The sequence below is a fragment of the Simochromis diagramma genome, unplaced genomic scaffold (assembly GCF_900408965.1).
Source record: "Simochromis diagramma unplaced genomic scaffold, fSimDia1.1 OVJJ01000802.1, whole genome shotgun sequence".
NCBI classification, from domain to species: Eukaryota; Metazoa; Chordata; class Actinopteri; order Cichliformes; family Cichlidae; genus Simochromis; species Simochromis diagramma.
Genome location: NW_024387492.1, coordinates 19168982 through 19186519, shown reverse-complemented (window position 1 = coordinate 19186519; position 17538 = coordinate 19168982). Strand labels below are relative to the sequence as shown.

The window sequence follows — 17538 nt, the reverse complement described above, 5'->3', positions numbered from 1 at the left end:
AAAGAAAGCCTAATTTGTGCTGTTCAATAGGCTACTGAACAAATTTAAACTTTTTAAAATTATGCAAAATTGCAAAAATGATTAGCTGTGTCTCTAATAAAACCTCTGTAACTTTTCTCTGCTTCGCTTCAGCAGCATTAGGTAATGTTCATCAAATCAAATCGAATCGTGGATCGAATCGATTCGGGACCTTGTGAATTCGAATCGAATCGATTCTAGAAATCAGTGACGATACCCAGCCCTACTATGAAACCAGCCCAAATCATCACCACTCCACCACCGTGCTCAACAGCTAGTATGACGTGTTTGCGGTGATATCCTGCATTTGTTTTTGTTTGTTTTTTTCAAACACGGTGCTGTGCATTATTGCCAAACATCTGCACTTTGGTCTCGTCTGGACATTTTTCCAGAGGGCTCGTGGTTCGTTCAGGTGCAACATTTTAAACTAAAGCTGTGCTGTCACATTCTTTTTCAAGGGGAAGAGGCTTTCTCTCCTTTCTCCAACAACGTGCTAAATGTTCTGCTTTTATAGAGATTCTCAATTAATCAAGTATATATGATTAGCAGCACCTAGCTGCTTCTTATTAGAAGTAGTATAGGTGTACTGAGTTCTTCACAGTACTGCACAAAGACTGTATATTCACCTTTTAATGTTTATTATTATTGCACATACAGTGTAGTTTAGCTTCTATAGTGAACTTCTAAGAACTATGTGATTTAGTTAGTTTACATAGGGGCAAATTCATCAACATCCTGTCTGCTGTTTTTCATTCTTTAAGTCCACACATCCCTGCAGCATAATTAAACACATACATCATATAGTTAAGAAAAAATGTAACAGTCAAGGTCTTTGCATATTTATAACTTGCTGACAAAAGACTCCAATGCTCTCCATTCCAAATCTGTGAACCTACATACATACTCACATAAAGGAGACGTGCCCAGAATAATTTAATACAAGCAGAGAATGATTAAGAAGAATGTTTAACAAAATGCTGCCTACAAAAATATGTTTTTGACAAACCTTTAAAACAAACCACAGCTTCAGCCAACTGATGCTGCTGTTTCAATATTTATCATTTATAAGAGTCAATACTGCTGCTTGTGAGTCTGAAATAAGAACAATGAGGTGGACCTGAATTTAATGTGTATAATGTATATTGTGTAAAAGCCCACTGTGAGGGAAACCAGCCAGCAGGCTTATGCTGACTCACAGTTACTGCATCACAGGATTTCCAAGCAGCTGCCAGTCGCACGAGACATTTTGGCTGCTGGTACTTTGACAGATTTCTGATTTGCACCAGGCAACGAGACCCATTGCAAAGCTAACACGCGCATCAACTTATGTGGTGCTAAATCCCTGTGGTAGGCCAAAACGTGGAGGTCTTACTTCTCCTTTTGTCTTTTTTGCCATTCTTACGTGTACTCTTGTGTATTTAGGCCGGACATTTCCAAACCAGCAAATGTAAGCGATAACACTGATAATGAGAACTGATGGGGTGTGAAGTGTAAAAACAAATACAGAAATAGAAATATATGGAGTAACCACTTGTCTGCAAGTTTGCTTGCAGAATACTTTCTATACAAGTAACAACAACAGTACAAATTCAAACTCAGATCTAAAAACATTTACTGGATTTTCCACTTTAGAATTTTTTTTTAAAAAAGATATTAGTATGACATTAACAATATAAACTTTAGCCTGATTATGTTTCGGGTGCCTGCAGACATTTTAATAATGAGTGGCTGATGATTTATTTATTATTCAATATTAAACAAGCAGGTTCACGGCACAGAAAGAAAAAAAAAAGAGAAAGTCGTAGTTTTGGAGTCACATTAATAAAATTATCCCCTAAAGAACAGCCGGCTCACATTACAGGATGATGTGGGTAATTAAATATTAGCTGTCCTTCCGCTATTTACCTTCTGAAAGTCATAGCACAGGCAGAGGTTCAGAGTTTAGATGTAAATCCTTGAACGCAAACAACTGCAGACAAACCCTGCTGGAAGCATCTGCCACAAACTCTGCTGTAACATTCAGCAGACTCATACCTTGCAGGAACTTTGTGAGAGGACGTGTCTGTTAAAAGATGCAATAAAGGGCTAAAGAGGTACGTGCAGTCTCTTTATCATAAAACTGCTACGACTGTAGCAACTCAACAAAGCAGTATAGTTTTATGTAACATGGACAAATGCTGTAATAACATTGTCCAAGCAGCTGGTCTTTGTCATTGATTGTAGAATTAATTTCAATATTTCTGGGATATCTGGTGCCAAACTATTATGTTTGTTTAACATTTAGCTAAACTGCCACAGCAGGGAGATGCTGGTGTCATGTTCACTCAGGTCACCATCCTAGTTTTAGGTTGGACAGGTTGGAGGGGGAGGCTATTTTTCCACTGTGGGGTTTTTACCTTACAATATAAATAAATATAAATAAAATATGTAAATGCATTTTAGCCACATGCTAAAAAAACAGTTCTTCCTGAGTATATCCTCTGGTTGGCTGTTCCTCATAAACAGAAGATTAGAACAGCAGGTAAATGGGGCATCTGTGCTCACAGCGTGCCAAATTACACAAAGACTGGACTAAAAATCAGGACCTGTCAATATATTCCATTTTCCTAAAATAAAAAAATGCATATGCAGGCCAATGATGCATAAGTTAGCATCACTGACCCCCTCTAAAAGTCCGCCGTTGATCTAATTCAGTGACATTTTGCAGGTCAACGGAGGCAGTTTTTGGCTGAAACAGTGACCTTTAGATCAATAGTTCAGTCACAGCAGAGATGGAGAAAGGTTTTCATCTTCTGCCCAAGGCTTCCTGCTGCAGCACATTTACAATGACTTACTTTTCGGCCAATATTAATCTGCCACCACTGTGAGATATTCAGTATTAGTTGGCTGGTTCTAATTATGATATAAAATAAGGATTAAATTTGTTTTTATATTGGGATTAGGAGGAAAAATGAACTAGACATCCCTTGTATTGAACTAGTCATAGTATTTTTTACTTTAGGGTCTGATCAGCTGTCCACTACCTCCAGTGTTATCACTGGCAATAACTGGGTATAATATCTACAGGGAACTGTAACACAGAGACAGCTGTTCGCATTAAAAAACATTTTTCACTTATTTATTTTATCCACTACTGTAATTGTACTTTTTCTGATACATTTCTTCCAGAATCTACACTGCCCTTCAATAAATCCTGTTTTCACTTTCATATGAATATAAGCAATAAATACATTGCAAGTGCTCCCTGAAATGCAGTAAATAAGATGTGAATAAAAGCACTTCTTGTGTATTCGCACTCAGGATGCAAACACTTAACTTAGTCCGTTAAAAGAAGGTTCAAAATAATTGATTTCATTTCCTCGTGAGCGTGCCTATTAAAGCAGGATGGATCTGTATTAGGATACACACACTTCAATACTTTTTATTATCTCAAGTCATACTAAATCGCGTATTGAACAATGGTATTTCATACTGCACATTTTCCTTTTATCATGCAGTCCTTTGCAGTCATACTACCTGCTGATTTCTGACTTTCATTTCACGCTCTTTTTCTCAGCCTCGGAGTTCGTTTAATCAGTTAATGCCCCCGCTCTTTGTAAAGGTCACACTTGATATTGTTTAATATTTCTGTCTTTTCCTCGATCTACCGGCCCAAAGATGTCTTCTTGCCCGACTGTAATTTATTTTCTACTTCTCTACTTAACTTTCTTGTATTACCCCACTTCACTCTTACTCTTTCCTTTGCACTCATTTTTTTTGTGTGTATCTGAATCTGATTGTGCATACTTAGAGGCTTTCAGATGATCAAATCAAGTAAAATGCACCTGCAGTGCTGAGAAAAAGTTTTTGCCACTTCTTGATGAGTTCGTCTTTTTGTATATTTGGAACACTTGCATGTTTTCCATCCATCCATCCATCTTTACCCGTTTTATCCGGGGCCGGGTCACAGGGGCAGCAGCCCAAGCAGAGAAGCCCTGACCTCCCTCTCCCCTGCCACCTCCTCCAGCTTATCCGGGGGAACACCAAGGTGTTCCCAGGCCAGCTGAGAGATATAATCTCTCCAGCGTGTCCTGGGTCTGCCCCGGGGCCTCCTCCTGGTGGGACATGCCCGGAACACCTCGCCCAGGAGGTGCCCAGGAGGCATCCGTGAATCGCTACCTTATCGTGGTGGAGGGGTTTGCGTGTCCCAGGGATCCCAGGGGCTATGTTGTCTGGGGGCTTTTGCCCCCTGGTAGGGTCTCCCATGGCAAATTGGTCCTGGGTGAGGGACCAGACAAAGAGCGATTCAGAAGACCCTTATGAGAAAAACATTGAGGGAACAGTTTACCCTGCCCGGGATAGGGTTTTTTGAGATAGTTTTTTTGAGTCATCCAGAGGTGGATCCAGATCTTTGTCCTTCTGTATAACCTGAGTATGCTTGAGCATCAGGCAATGAACTGATAGCTGGACTTTCTCCTTCAGGATTTTCTGATACAGCGCAGGATTCACGGTTCCATCAATTACAACAAGTCGTCCAGGTACTAACCACCTTACTACCACCACCATGTTTAACTGTTGGTGTGATGATCATTTTATGAAATGCTGTGTTAGTTTTATGCCAGATGTAATGGGACTCTTTTGGTTTTTGAAATTAAATTAATTACAGGAAATTATAAGTCATCATTTAATAACAGGGAGCAATTACTTTTTCAGATTGGGGCACGTAGGTTTGGATAACTTTTTCCACTTAATGAATGAAACTATCATTTAAAAATACAAGTGGCCATTAGTACTACCCCTCAGCCTCCTAATATGCTCCTGTGGTATAAATTTGATAATCCAAGGTGATTTTCAGAAAATGTGATGCTTGATCTTTCCTTTGAGTTCAAGGTAGATGAGATTTGTAATAGATGCACCTAAGCTATGAATTTAAAAACCCTACGTTGCCTCATTCTTAAGTTATTGTGTTCAGAATCATAGGTCCACGCCATCCACCCGGGAGGGTGATGATAACTCCCCGTCAAGCGTTTAAGGCAGAGAGGTAAAAACTACGTTTTGTATTACCTGAGTTATCTCTGTATAATATGATGATCTGAAACATGTCGAGATACCAAGAAGGTTGCAAACACCCTTTCAAATTAAAAGAAATGTGGAAAATACAATTTGATTTCAGTTGTAATTTCGTTGGTTAGTTATTAGATTATGTGCTTTCTGTATAATAACAACACCCCAACAATGCCAGTCCAGTCCATAGCCTTAACAGAGAAAACAGGCCTCTCTCTCCCCAGCTGCCTACTTCATCGTTTCCTTGGACAAAGTCAGCATTCCCGAGCCCCTTGAAAGATATCATCTCTCAAGTGTGTCACAAGTCTGCTGCAGGGCCTCCTCCCACTAGGACGTGCCCAAAACCAGTAAGCGTCCAGCTCGGATCAGATAAACTACCTCCACAGCTCCTTTCGAGGTGGGGGAGCAGCCGCTCCTCACCCTACCTCTAAGGGAGAGCACAGATGGTCTTTGGAGCAATCTCACTTCTGCTTGTGTCTGCAGTCTTATTCTTTCGGTCACGGCCCGCAGCTCGTGGCCATAGGTGATGGTATGAATACAGATCGACCAGTAAATTAACAGCTTCACGCTAACACTCAGGTCCTTTCACCATAATAGAGTGTTCCAGCGTTACTGCAGACATCTGCAGTAAATAAATGTAATACTTGCTTGTTGAAATACTTGGACCATCACAGACTTTGTTCTGATATTATAATTTAAAATACTTTTCCTTTTTGGGCACACCTCTGTAAGGTACACAAAGTCACCTTAAAGTATAACAGATGCATTCAAGTAGGGACAGATGTGGGATTTTAGTGTACTGCTATTTCTTAAGAGTGTAGGGGATAAACTAGAATAGAATTAGTATTAAGGATTATCATGAGTGACAGCAACTGGAAAGTGGTGACAATTCAAGCTTCCTACGCATGTGAACAATGAATTAAGACAATAAAGCACACAAACCACCCGAAGACTCAGTGAAGGTGCAAAAGACCAAAACAGAAATATTGGCATACTGACGCATTTATATTATCCTGATGTTCCCCATCAACAGAGAGGGACAAATTTTAAGAAGCACATAAATAGAAGGCCAATAGGTGTCAAGTCTTGCATTAAATTTAGGAGAATTGATGTTAAAATACTGAAGCTGCATCTTTCTTCTCTTATCTTGACAATCATCACAACCTAAATCTGTCAGCGGCCTCTCTCTTGGCAGCTTTTTCTTTCTTTTTATACCTCCCCAGAAGTATGATTTTTCTGGTTGATAACAGTATTTATTTAACAGAGAGAATTCCTCCTTCACAAAAATATCAAACAGTTGGCTAATTTCACCTTCTGCATTACATTTTAAGGTGCTTCCAATGAGGAGGATGTTTAAATAAAAAAATGACAAAAACAAAAAGGGGGGATTGTGTCACATGCTGTAATAGCAGCTCTGCTGTGATATTAATGATCAGACCTGATGCAAAGTACATCTTCTCATTTTCCCTCTGCTGTGCTGACAAACTCTCTGCAGCAAATTCACTTAAATACTTTATAAACCACAGACTAGGTGACATTCAGTCTTCAAAGACAAGGTGAACGCACTGTAGGATTAAAAATAAATAAATAAATATAGACCAGCATATTTATACAGAGCACTTGTCGCTCTCCTCCTCTCGGTCTCCTCTTCATTAGCTTCCATTCACCTTCCTTTGTCTCTATGCACTGAGCTCTTTATTCCCTGGAGAACGTCTATTCATTTGGTGGTTGGGGTGAGTACACTGTGGTTAGTGAGCCGTCTGAATAAAGGAGGCTGGCTTTAATCCCCCTTTCACTGTGGAAACAGGCGGTTTGTCTGTGATAGTGTAATCACGGAACGAGCTCTCTGGATTACCAAATGAGCAGAAGAGGTTCGGCGGATCAGCAGACTAAAGCGCAGATGAGGCCGTGCTAGGTTGTCCTGGTTATACATAAGATCTTAGAAGCATGTTAGGCACTTGAAACTTTAGACCAGCTTCTGACAGATGCTTTATCCTCGTTGTTCTGGCCTTTAGTTTAAGACTATTCAGGGAAGTCTTAAACTAAAGGCCATGAGAAGTTCAGGGAAGCAAAATCAATCTGCGATTCAGTGAGAACTGACCTGGTTCACACTAAAATATCAGCAATTAATGGGATTTCCTGACTACTTCCTTTTTGCAAAATATTCATATATATGTAAAAGTATATATCTGTACTCTAAAAAGCCTGAAAGTCAATATTAGGTATGCCTAAAGCCCGAACTCTTTTAGGCAAGTTTTTTGTTGTCATTTCTTTAAGCAGTCTTAAGGAATACTTCTCCAGACGTCTTGTAGGACATTCAGAGTTTTTCTTTGGATGCTTGTTCTGTTCACTAATAATGAGGTACAGGCTCTGAGGAGGTAGTTCAAGGCTGATAGTGTTTTCTACCCAGATATGCTTTTTGTTTGGGATCATTTTCATGCTGGTAGATGAAGCTGTTGCCAGTCAAATGCTTTCCAGGTTATATTGTGTGCTCGCTCAATCTAACTGTACTTTTCTGTGTTCATAATTCCATCAAATTGGACAAGTTCTCTAACGCAGTAGTACCAAACCATGACAGAGCCACCATGGCTTTACATGTTTACAGACACTCACTATTGTACTCTCCCCTGACCTTATCAGTAAGTACTGATGCAGATTTGAACCTAAAATTTCAAATTTGGATTCATTGCTCCATAAGACATGTTTCCAATTATTTTCAGTCCAGTTCTTGAGTAATCTGGCAAAACTCACCTTTCCTCCTTTTCCTCTTCGTGAGAGTCACCTTTGTACTTAAACCATTTCTTAGAAAGCTTCAGTGAACAGTAGTTCCTGTCTCAGGTCAGTGCTGGATTTTTTTTCTATTGCTTTAGGTGTTTTCAGATACTGTTCATATGCTGTTGAAAGCTTTTCAGGCCTGCCACTATTTCTTGTGCCCTTCCCTTGTAGTTATTTGTCACAAAGTACACAATACCCTTTGCGTAATAACTGCCGATGTGGAACTTATGAATGGAGGGAATTAATTATCGATTTAAGAAAGCGTGTGCATGAACTTTCAAGGCAAAACTCCACAAACAGAAACAGAGGTATAGATGAGATGTTACGATTACCGCAGCACTTTCACTTTGGCCTCAAAAGGAAGACTTCATCAGATGCTGTTGAATCCTGACAAAAACTCTAACAGAGTCATTTAGCAACTGTGTGAAAAGTACATCAGTTCACACCTGAAAACAGTCAATTTTACTCTGAGAGGATTTTGAATAATCACTCTTCAAAGGTCTATGGACGTTAACAGAGACTTTAACACTGGGGGCTTTAACACTGGATTGAGCTGAAAAGCTGCAGAGCCCACCAAGACTAATGCTCTGTCACAGTCAACGGTGGAAGCAGCAGGACCCGTGTGTGTGTGTGTTTACGTGCATTTGTGTGTGTGTTTAATCTACTAACAGCAGGAAATGAAAATAAGTAAATAAAAAGACAGAAATTACCCATCTGTTCTCAATTTCATACTCTGTTAAAAGAAAAGATGAAGACGGAGGATGCTATTGTTGCTTTTCCATTTAAAATACATTCACACATTCTTGTTTTTCTATCTTACTGAGGACATCTAATTGACATCTAATTTTTGGTCCCCACAAAGACATCTAAACCGGTACACACACACACACACACACACACCTGAGTGTTTCAGTCCATTTGAGCTCCAGCTCCAGAGCCATCTTGTCCATCTTATGTTTTTCTTCTTCTTTGGTGGTGATGAGTTTGGCTTCATGCTGACGTTTTTGGGTCTCCAGCTCTCCCTGAGAGAAGGACACACTGGCTTCAGTCCACCATTGCAGTCTAAATCACATGTTACACTTAAACTCTGTGGTGTGCACATCACTTAAGATTCTCAACAAGTTTTGACCTGCCTAGCTGAAGTTTTGGTCTGACGTGCATGCTGTCTAAATGCCAGTCATGCACACATTCACAGCACCTGCAAGCTAAAGAGCCAGCTAACAAGGGAAGCAACAAAAAGGAAAAGTTGCTGAAGGCAGAATAATTTCAGCAGTGGTGTGAGACTGAGCAGCCTACGCCTTTACTGAGTGCAGAGAGAGAGAGACCCGTGTATTCACCATTAGACACTTTCTGTTTTCAAAGACTATGATTTGCATCATTACTATTTTGTCTTTTCTGTCTTTATGGAACTTTCTACACATCCATTGCGCTCTCGTGTTCAGGCCCGTTAAACAGCCTGTGCAAAATTCTGAAAAATGTTATAAAGTTACTTCTTTGCTTTTACATCAGCATACATTTGGTCTTATTGAATTTCTCTGCACTACCTGCTCGTTAAACAGGTTGTCGTGAGTTGACTGTGCTGTAACCTTTGTGTAGAACTGTGATGTTTGGTTTTTCTTAACAAACTAAGGTTTATGGGGACCAACTGTGTCTGACAAGGCAGAACGGAATGTATGTTCTTAATTACAGGGTGTAAGTAAGCTACAAATTTTCAGGTGCCCCAGTGTGCACCTTAGTGAAACCAAAGTTATGAAATTTATCTAAATTAACTTTAATCTCAATGATGGTGTCAGTGGTCAATCTGCATGCCCAAAAACAAGCTGAGTCAGATGTTTCCTGCACTGGATCCTCCATACTCTATGTAAAGGATAATGTGAGGTCATAAGCTAAATGAAAATATGATTTATGCTTTGTAGATGTTAATTTTGTGAACTGCTCTCCTTCTTCTCATTCATCTCTCAGGCTTTTCCACAACACAAGGAAGGCCAGTATGGGATGCCTTAAAAGTGACAATCAGTTATAGACAGCCTTTCACAAAGCATTGTGGGATATTAGGCCCAGTTTTCAATCAGGTTTTTCCTTTTTTAAGGAGAGAATCCAGCTTCGTAGGTGGATTTTTTGCAGGACAAAAAAATAAAGCTATGTAGTGTGACACTGCTAAAAGACAGCACAACATGTTGGCTTCTGGCAATGTCAATCCTAACATCCTAACACAGCAGGGACACAGAAGCCATGCTAAAAATAGAAAAGGAGAAACTGCTACAACAAAATTTACGATTTTCTTTTTTTAAACCAGGCCACTAATTTTTAAAAAGAGACATTGTTGCAGTGTTTCAAATATATTATTTTAGCACTTTGATGAGTACAAAGAAAAGAAAATGCTACCTGGTTACATAATGCTTAGGAGAAGGACAATCTTTATGGATAAATAGCAGCACAGAAAAAAACAAAAAATGTTTATTTGATTTTAGAGTGAACTGTTGCTTCACAGATAAGTTAAGGTTCGAGGTTCATCCCAGGAAGTTGATTCTGTTCATCTGGACGTAGCGTTTCCATCCAAGTGACTTCTTCAGTCTCAGCTAACTGCAGGTTTCCCCAACCTTATAAACAGTACATTAGCATAATGACTGAAACTAGCACCACAGAATGAATATAATATACAAATTAACATACAAATTAATATACAAATTGTCATGACCATTGATCAACAGCTACTGATCAACAGCTACTGATCAACAACCACTGATCAATGACCATTGATCAGTGGCAATGAATACCACTCACAGAGAGATGGGGAATGGCTGCAATCACAGCATTTTAAGATGGTGAAAGATGTACCCTTAGGCCCCCTCCTCAAATCAGAGATGTTCTTTCCCTTTTCACATAAATTGCCTCTTTGACTCTCCGCTCAAACCAGCATTCCTCCCTGTCCAGGATATGTGCATCCTCATCATTGAAAGACTGTAGAGTGAAAGCCTGTAGGTGTAAATAGGTGCGAGTTAGCTCTTCTGTGTTGTGCCATCCGCTTTGCCAGAGGTTGTTTGGTTTCCCCAATGTATAAATCATGGAAATCTTAACAGCGTACACTACATTACTCTGTTTGTGCTGGGGGACCCGATCCTCAGGATGGGCCAATTAGTGGTGCAGCGTGTTTGGGGGTTTGAAAGCCATAGAGATGCAGTGTTGAGAGAAAACGCGTCACAACTGTTCCGATACTCCTGACAAATAAGGGAACACTAAGGGTTTTCGCTTAGGCAGCAGTTGTTTATAAGGTTGGGGAAACCTGCAGTTGGTTGAGGCTGAAGAAGTCACTCGGATGAGTGATGAAATGTTTCTCCCACTGAAAACACTACGTCCAGATAAACAGAATCAAGCTTTTGGGATTTCCTCACCTGGATGTTTGACCATGCATCAAGATGTTTGAGGTTAAGTATGCTGTTGTAAAGTTCAGTGCCCAGGCTGACGTGTGCTTTGTTTGCCTGACCTGCAGTGCAGTCAGCAGGTTGCTGGTCTCTCTCAGTCGGGCCCGTGTAGCATCCAGCTCCTCCAGCAGCTTGTCCTGCGCCTCCTTCAGTGTGGAGATCTGCCCCTCAGCTGTTTTAATATCATTCTCCCCCTGCTGTACTTCTTGCTGCAGCCGAGACACCTGCAGGGAGGACAGACAGACAGAGTGAGGCAGAGAGAATAGACTCTGTCCACACCCGCCTCTCTGTTACACTTCAGGCTGTAGCTCAGTGTGGCACCAACCTTGAAACTACATCAGCATTTTAGGCTCAGCGAGGTGGAATTTCCATCAAAAATACATTCAATGACTGTTTCCATTTCAGATTTTTAAATGAGCCAAGCCCATATACTTTTTTGCTAACATAGCAAAATAGTTTTGCAATGCATCACATATTAATTTCCCCAAATGTCTGAAGTAGTGGCTAAAAATGTTTGCATAAAGTACCCCAAAAAACAACAAACAGTGGCAGCAGATTTATACTGAGGAAACCTTGAAACTGAAAACCATTTACTGATTCAGTGTTTTAATATGCAATCAATTTAATTCATTCATAATCATTTGAGCTAAACTCTCATCTTTATTCTTTCTTGTTCAGCTACTTTACTACACAAGTACTAAAGTCTTGTTGTTTTGCAGCAGAGCTGATCTGACCTGCTCAGGTGCAGTCAGGTTCAAAAGTAATTAAAACTGAAGCTTTGGGTTTAAAGTTTTATAAAAAGAAATCTCGAACCCAGTTACCTCCTCTCCTGGGCTCAGTTTGAGTTTACAAGCTCTATTTTTTCCACACACTTAATTTTTCTGTGTCCTTTAAGGAAGCTGTGACTCTTAGAAGCGATCCTCAGCTCATTTTTCAGGGGCTAACATGACTGAAATGTGTTTTTACTTCAGCTTAAAAACAGCAAGTAGTTTTTAACACTCTGGGAACACATTTTTTTGAAAAGCTCAAGATTCAGATGTAGGTTTCTTAAACTTTCTGTGGTGAGAGAACTGACCGGAAGTTAAAACAACTGTAATAGTATATGTGTGTATTTAAAAAAAAATCTAAACTTTTACCAAAGTGTGGACATACTTAAAGAAACTCCATGTGCTCAAGGACATCGCTTCATCTGATCTCAAGAACGGGCACTAAACTGATTTAAAAGGTCAAGAATAAAATTTAAACCTTACAGTTTTTTCTTCTTTCCATTGAGATGCTTCTGATCTGTTTTCAAAGTGTTCCTTTAACTTTTTTGAGCAGCGTATTTACCACAATATATTGTTTGCACACTTGAACAGAAGCTTTACAAAGTCAATGTGTCGCACCTCCTCAGTGGCCGCATTGAGTTTGGACGTCAGCTCCTCCCTCAGCTCATCCAGCTGCTGCCTGAGCAGCGTCTTCTGCTCCTCCAGTGACTGACGCTCCCTCTCAAACTGCTGCTCCAGCTCCTGTGGAGAACGATCAATAACACAACACTGTCAAAAACAACAGGGAAACTTAGAAAGCCAAAGTGAGCTCAAGACCTCGGATGAAAAGTTTTTGCGCCTGAAGATTCCTTGAACCCTTATCTGTTTCCCTCAGATAAGTGACTCACATAAAGGGGAAACGGTACACGAGTCGTGCATGATTTAGTTGAAGGTCGAAGTTAAATTTAATCAGTATTCACGGTATTTAGCGTCTGTAAAGATTTTGAGTCATACAGGTAATGCAATATCTGAGAGACGAGTCAGGGCAGAAATTATTCATAATTCAGATGAAATCTTGTTAAAAACGGTCACGATCAAACAGCAAGTCATTTTTCCACTAACCTACTGAGTACCAATTAATCTAAAATATAGCAAAAGCTGCAAAACCGAAGGCCAACATGAACAACCTTGGGCTCAATGAATAGGAGACACTTGAGAGGAATTTGAAATACAACAAAATCGGCATAACTGTGCCACCAGTCCATTATAAGAAATGAAAAACACCAGCAAATACTTACAATTTTACATCAGGCTAATAAAAAAACAGCTTTATAATGAGCCAGGAAACATTGATGTTACTGCACATGTTCTACATACTCCCACCTAAAACTCAAAAAGTTTCAAACTGCATTGAAGCGCAAAAAGTTACTACAATTATTTCAGTCGTAATAGTCCTGAGTGGCCTCTTCAGTGAATGTACCAGGGTGGAAGAGGTTAGAGAAAACCTTTGCAAAGGTTTTTGTTAGAATTTCCTAACTGAAAGTCAGTTTTGCAAACCACATCTAAAACAATCTGAAAGCCAAGGCAGTCGCTCTTTCATTTAAGAGTTTCACCAAAACTGTGCTATTATATCAAAGTTTTATACCAAAGGTTTAGCAGACATAATCTTTAACATCAGACAAAGTGATGCTAATGGGAACATTACTGTGAGTTCATGTTTACTAAATGAATGTTAGCCTTGATGTAGAGATGCTGTAGACTTGACGTGTCATTGTTTGCCAGCAAGCTGATGTGGGAGGGAGAGAAAAAATGGAGTCTATACACAGATTATTAAAACAGCGCATACAGCGGTGTTGCACTACACCAGTACTGATAAAAAATTTTAATACATCATAACAAACATCAATGTTGTGTTTTAAATACATACGTTTGTATTTTGAGTACAAAAAAAGGTGTGGCTAAAGCACATGTTAGATAAAGATTTGTTATGTGGACATTTCTTGTTCCCAGGTCTGATTGTGAGTTCTGAATGACTGAGGTTGAGTTTTTTATTTGGTGTTATAGATTTTTTTTTTAAACTGATTTTTATTTTTGCTTGAGTATTTTGGAGTCTGTAGTACTTGTTATAAATTTAGTTTTAGTTTTAGAGTTTAATTTGTTCCCTCAGTATTTCCTGTCTTATTCTCTTGTGTCAACCCACCTTTTATGTGTCTGCATTTCACCATTTAACAATTTTCCCTTCCTGTTTTATTTTGATAGTCTTTTGTCTCTAGTGTCTTGTGTTTAATTTTACTTCCCCTGCTGCCTCACTGCGTTTGATTATCTTAACCTGTGTTTTTTTAATCTACCTATCCATCCATCCATCCATCCCTCCATCCATCCATACTATGTACTTTTTTTAGACTTTTTCCATCAGCTGAAATAAAAACGTGCTTTTGTTTGATTTAACCTGTCTCCACATATCTACGTTTGGATTCCCTTTGCCTGCAGTTCATGACATGACATAAAGTTACATTTCTAAGAAACTACATGTCTACAGTGGAGTTTATATAGCAACACTGTAGTTATGGATTTACTGCAGTGCTGTAAAAAGACAACTCTGAGGCATTAATAAGGTGACTACAATTCATCTACAGGTGTATCTGAACCAAATTTCAGGTCACTCCATCAAACATTTGTTGATACATTTTACTGGTGACTAAAGAAGGATCCAGATCCAGATCCAGAACTTGCCTCCCTCTCTCTCCTTTGTTTGACATTACATTCACTGCATTCATCTGTACAAATTTCTAAATATACTTCAAACATTTTCATTGTCCTTGGCAGTCAGAAGAGAAAGCGCTCTTGCAATTGTCACCACTATAAAGCTTATTATGTCTTCTGATGAATGGGGAATGGTTTCTGTTATACTGAGCGATGATTGCTACTTTCCAAGGACAATTAGAGCTCAGGGAAATTGCTATAATGTCAAATAAAATTTGCCACCGTTATTCATTACACAGGAGGATGGAGTTTGTAACGGCGTGCAAAAACACTCTGACAAGTGTGACAGAGTCCCATAAAAATGAATGGGACTTTACAAAAATGTATTTGAATGGAAGAAAGAGTGAAAAATCACAGTAATTCATGTGTAATGCTTCATGACTTCTTACATTCCACTCTCTGCTTAGAGCATGGAAAGTTTCTCTGTTGTCATTCTGACAAATGTTACAATTGTTAGCTCACCTTGCATAGAAAGTGAATATTTAATGACACAAGAATGCATGTGTAAAAAAAAAAAACCCTCTGCAATGTGTAATATTTTACACCAACATAACCAGTTAAAACATCACACATTGCTCCACTACTGGCTTCCCACAGCACAAAGGCTCAAATTAGTCTGACAGATGCTGTGAATCCTGCAAAAAACTGAAAATATACCAAAAAGACTTCAAAACATAACCCTAAACTAGAGCTGCATCTTTCTATTTTCTGCCCGGAGCCTGCTTCTGCCCCAGACCCCTGCAGAGAAAAATGAGGACAAAAATCAGGACACAGAATAACTCTGTAGCAGTATGAGAACTGTATTTATTTTATATGTAGTTTATTTATTTTTTATTATTATAGGACACAATATGCAACATGAACCAAGAGATGCATTTATAGCCAAAGCTAGTCTGCAAGCCCCGTTCCTTGCACAGTAAATACAAACAGCAACAAACAGTGACCAAAGAGTTACACAATCATTTAGTGACAGTATACTGAGAAAATTATACTCACAATAATGGGGAATAAGTGAGCCTACATTCACTCAGTGCCAATAAATTATGGTCCCTCCTTTTCGTGCCATTAAAAGGAGACTTCACCAACTATTCAGCTGCAAACCACAAAACAAAAACATTAAACTGAATATGGCACAATGACTCATCAGCCATCACAGTAAGATAAGTACGACAGTCTTTCTGGGAGTTCTTACAGATGGCTGAAGAGGCCACAGTCTGGGCATAAGATGTGGTACATTTGTGCTGTGCACCAGTGTTAGAAAGGGGAGCTGGTGTGGTTGCTAGAAAGCATCTCATTATCACAGGGCATATGCAGGTTTCTACAATTTATGGGACTCTGGGGGCACACAATCGGTGAGAGCCTGCACTGCAGGGCCGACTGGGTCAACAAGCCGGCCTGGTCGAAATAAGGAAAGGGACATCTCGCCTTCCATCAAAGGCTGAAAACTTCCTGTATTTGCAGAAACAGCCGCCAATACAGAAGGATATACAGGAGGAGGTAAAATTGTATTTGACCAGATGCGTTCTGACCGGGTTCGTGATCCAGCCTCAGTTTGCTGAATTTACAAGAAACCTAAGAATTGGGGGGGCACTTTAGCTCTAACTTTAAAAATCCTTGGGGATTCTCACTATACTCAAGTATTAAGAAAAAACATTGAAGTATTTCAATACTTCAAAGAAAACAAAAACTAACTTCTAGATAAAAAAACATTTGTTTTAAAGTCCAACTTTTTTTTACTATTATTTAACCTTAAAAATCAGAGAATATTGTGTGAATTGCAGACTGTTTGGTGCTGAAACAGACAAAGTCAAATGGTGCAAAAAATAACAAAGAAATAAGAAATAATAAGAGAGAAGGAAATAATAAAGACATATCTATAGGCTCCATAGACTGTATACAAAAGATGGACAGAGCTTCCAGCTCTCATAAAAGAAGCAAAGACCTGCAACTTCTTTAAATGTAAAAAGAAGCCAGACTATGCATGGCAAAATGAACTTACTTTTCACCACATTTAATATCTCAGTAAACAGTTTATTGATATGTTTTTGGTCTCTAATTAATGACCAAGTCTTATTTTATAATAATAATAATGTATCTTTTATTGATCCCATTTAACCCATTCACTCAGTGAAGCAGTGGGCAGCCACCAATCTAGCGCCTGGGGAGCAGTGTGTTATACAACATGATGCTCATTGTGTTTTACACTGTGGCTTCCACCTTATTTAAACTAAGATGGACAAAATTCTCAACTCAAGATGTTAAAACAGAACAGAACTAACTAAAGGGGTGATGTCACAGTGACTGTCCATCTTTTATAGAAAGTCAGTGATTATGACACAGAAGGATTAATGTCATGCCAGGTAGCTTCATTTAGAGCGTGAGACAAAGGCAGAATAGATCCATTTAAATTCAAAATGCAGCCTCCTCACAGACAACTGTCATTATAATTTAAAGTGATGAAAGAATGAAGATGATGAAAGAAAAGATGATTAACTAGAAGTGATGAAACTTGGATCAGACAAAAGAATTAGGTGATGAAGATTCATTTCTTCTCATCTGTCTGCTCTGTCATTTTTGGAGAAAAGATGTAAAATTGTGAGTGAGTGAGACGGGAATGAATGCTGCTGGTCGCCCTCCTCATCCTCCTCCCCATCACTCTTTAAATCTGAACAATTCTGCACACAGAGCTGACAGCATAATCATGAACAGGACTGAACAATGGCAAATTACTGTGCAGTTGAGAACGCAGTGGGAGGGAATAGGAAGCCATG

General features: G+C 39.2%; 1 protein-coding gene across 5 annotated transcripts in view; it reads right to left on the bottom strand.

Annotated features, from left to right (window-relative positions):
• Positions 1-17538, bottom strand: part of fam184ab (family with sequence similarity 184 member Ab) — a 206115-nt gene that overhangs the window by 68001 nt on the left and 120576 nt on the right. For all 5 annotated transcript variants that reach the window (XM_040018045.1, XM_040018043.1, XM_040018042.1 and 2 more), the window contains 3 exons: positions 12644-12766; positions 11321-11482; positions 8737-8858 (listed from right to left, as the gene is read on the bottom strand). In XM_040018045.1, the coding sequence (XP_039873979.1) occupies positions 8737-8858; positions 11321-11482; positions 12644-12766 (407 nt within the window). The remainder of the gene's footprint in view (positions 1-8736; positions 8859-11320; positions 11483-12643; positions 12767-17538) is intronic.